The 3,361-nt window shown below is 35.2% G+C and overlaps 1 protein-coding gene across 1 annotated transcript; it reads left to right on the top strand.

Moving 5' to 3' along the window:
* The first annotated feature begins 403 nt into the window (after window positions 1-403).
* On the top strand, window positions 404-2,664 carry LOC105962409 (tumor necrosis factor receptor family protein). Its single transcript, XM_012986716.2, has 2 exons — window positions 404-727; window positions 2,223-2,664. The coding sequence occupies exons 1-2, from the start codon at window positions 518-520 to the stop codon at window positions 2,454-2,456; spliced, it is 444 nt and encodes a 147-aa protein (XP_012842170.1). The 5' UTR covers window positions 404-517; the 3' UTR covers window positions 2,457-2,664.
* Window positions 2,665-3,361: the final 697 nt, after the last annotated feature.

Raw genomic sequence — 3,361 nt, forward strand, 5'->3', positions numbered from 1 at the left:
CGTCCCTAGCATTCCAGGTTTGAATTTGACAAAAATCTTCACATGTTCAAACTAAAATAAAGTTAGAATTTGAGGAAAAAAATCGAACTGATATGAATTTGAATAATTAAAAAGGCTTAATGAAATTGAATAAATATTAAATAAAACTAAACTCATTTTTTATGATTATTCACCTAAAAAATTAATGAATTTTCAGTGACTTGAATAAAATCATTTTAGAGAGAAAGTAGAGAGAATATGAATAGAGAGAGATTTTTGTTTTTTAATTTATGTTGGGATTTAGTAAATTTTAGTATAGGATTTAGCACGCCCCATAAAAAATTGAAACATTTTTTTTTTTTTTCTCAATGATTTCAATCAACAAAATTGCAGGGTTATTTTTGACAAAGACTATTATTAAAATAACATTGCAAAAGAATTATAAGCCCCAAAGATTTAAGAAGGGTTTTTTCATTTCTCCGAAACCCCCAATTTGAGTGAGCTAGCAAATATTCGCTGGTTTTGGACAAACTGAAAAATGTGGAACGCTAATGGAAACGGGATGATGAAGATGACGACGACGATGCTGCGGTATTTCACTACGAATTCGAGGAAGCGGGCCCCCAATTTGAGAAAAATAAACCCTAGGGTCCCTTTTGTCGAGGCCGCCTCCATCGCCGAAGATCTCTACGGCGTTATCAAAAGCCATGGCCCTCTCTCCATAGGCAACGCCTGGAATCACGCCAAGGTTTGCATCATTTAATTTAATGTTTTGATTTAGTGCCTTATTTATGGGGTTTTCGCTTAGATTTGCCCTATTTTTTTTTTTTGGGCGAGTGATTTTGGATCCGTGTTGTAAGATCTCTGTTAGGAAATGGGTTTGAATTGAAAAGTGATATTGATTGAAGTTCAAAAATTTTAGGTCCGAATGGATTCGAGAAAAAAATCATCTCTTGATTGAAATTTATAACAGTGTTACACTTTTGTCGCCGAGTGATTTTCGTATCACTTCTGATCTTGTTTTGGATGAAGGAAATGTTTCATAATCACGGTTCAGTATCTCGAAATACGAATAATGTGCTAAAGTGAAATTCTGGCTATGTTTCATACCCAAGTCTGCGAAATTTCGTTATCTTGTATATAACTTGGGGTTTTGATTGAGACGTGTATCTGAGATAGAGTGTAAGATTCTTTTGTTGAGATTTCCTATGGCCTTCAAATGTCTACTAAATTTGTCCAGATTTGCATACTTCGACTCTTTTTTCTCGTTCTTATGATGCCCCAAGTATTATGTATCGCAGAGGGTTTTAAAGCTTTAACTCATCATTCCTTCAGTTAAACATAGTTATTTGAAGTTTAGCTGGCATGACTCACGAGATGAATCCTAATTTAGTTCATATGTGTTTTGTCGGAATGAGGACAGTCTTTTATATGCTTGGCGATTGGCATGTGCTAATTTTAGTCTTACTGAAAAACTCACACCATTCAACTGGCATAGTGCTCACTTCTGCAATTTATTACTACACGGCTCTTGTCTTTTGGGTTAGTTTGCTAAAAGTTGGAACATTTTTCGAGAACTAAGATAGTATGGATAAATCTTCCATCAATTATAAGCAGTAGTCACTCATAAAACAGTACGCTGTACGGGCATTGCATTATCGTGTGAACAATTTGGTAGTTTTTTTGTTGCATTCTTGTTCCATGCATGTAAGTTTGCCCCCTCTTTCTGTCATCAATTGATATATATATATATATATATATATATATATATATATATATATATATATATATATATATAGAACAAGGTCGTTGCTCCTCATGCTTATCTTTTGACCATTCATTTTTGATGCAACACTTATGTGAGTTAAAACTTTGTCATTGATTCTTTAAATGGCCAAGAACTGAGTCACCACTGCGATAATAACAACATATGACTACGGCTTTTACATTGTTAATCTTCATAAGCCACCATTTAATCTCATTATAATTAGGGGTTTTTTCTTCCCCTTCTCCGATTCTCTTAAACACGTAGTCTATGCACATGTGACATCTTTATTAATGACGGATATGGCGTTGTTCTCGATTCTTCATTGAGTGACCATCAGATCAAAATGTCTATATGTGTCGAAAACTTTCATCTGCATGGCTAGATTTAAACTTACTCTCAGACATGTTTTTTTTCTTTCTTTCTGCATAAAAAGTTGCATATCGGTCATGAAAATACAATTATTCGAATAATGCAGGATGCTGGGATAAGTGGACTAAGCAGCAAAACGCACATGAAATTGATGCTGAAGTGGATGAGGGGTAGGAGTATGCTGAAGCAAATATGTAACATCGTTGGCTCTAACAAGAAATTTCTGATCACCACTCTTCCTGAAGAACCTCAACCGAACCTGCCAAACACCTCCATGGAAGTCGTCAAGCCAAGGAGTCAAAAACCTTCACAGAATAAGAATAAGAGAAAATCACGATAATTTTCTCCCTTTTCTTTTTGTTTCTCTTTTTGCGCCTTAAACGAAGATGATGTCAGTGTAATCGAGGACACAGAATTCGAGAGGTCAGGTTATTAATTGGAAATGGTTTCCTTTTAGGGGCGCGTATTTTGTTCCTTTGGTGATGTATTTGCAGGATATTTCCTTGTGTAAGCACTTGTTTCATTATAGTTTTTTTTTTTGTTCTAAAGGCAAGTGTCTTATTATCACATTCCATTGATTGCAATCGAGACCCCAGGCTTACGAATATTATAAAAATGCCACGATTTGTTGAAGATGAAGGGTCGCGATTTGTTGGCCGTTTGCCAATGGTCATATTGATCGAACTGGTGGGTCGGGTTTCTGACCGGTCTACCCGGGGGCTCCACAAATTGTTTGAAGGGATAATAAATATATTTTGCTAATTGTGATTTAGATGATAAATGTTTTATACCAAACACTTGACACTACCTCATAGAAAGGTGCTTCAAGCAATATCCATCAACTATCAAAATGACGATTTTAACCTACCATGTAAACCACCCTTTCGTACGAAATTTATAATTGGGTAAATTGCACTTCGTCCCCTAAAAAAATGTATTTCTTTCATTTTCCCCCTCAATGCTACAATGAGACTGTTCCCTTTCAAAATATACAACTCGGTGCACTTTGCTCCAAATGTGTATTTCCCGTCTAATTCTCGTCGGGTTTGAGTAAATTGGAAGGGTGATTTCGTCCTTTAAGGCTATAAATGTCATTTGACCTTTTTTCACCACATATTACCGTGATTTTGAAGAGCAAAGAACAAATTTTGTCGAACTTGGAAGAGAATTCCGTCTAGTTTGCAAGAGAATTTCATCAATTTGGGAAAAAGTTTTTGTTAATTTGGGAATCTTAAGTAACTATGA

The sequence above is a fragment of the Erythranthe guttata genome, chromosome 5 (assembly GCF_056151865.1).
Source record: "Erythranthe guttata isolate IM_541 chromosome 5, IM_541, whole genome shotgun sequence".
Taxonomy (NCBI): Eukaryota; Viridiplantae; Streptophyta; class Magnoliopsida; order Lamiales; family Phrymaceae; genus Erythranthe; species Erythranthe guttata.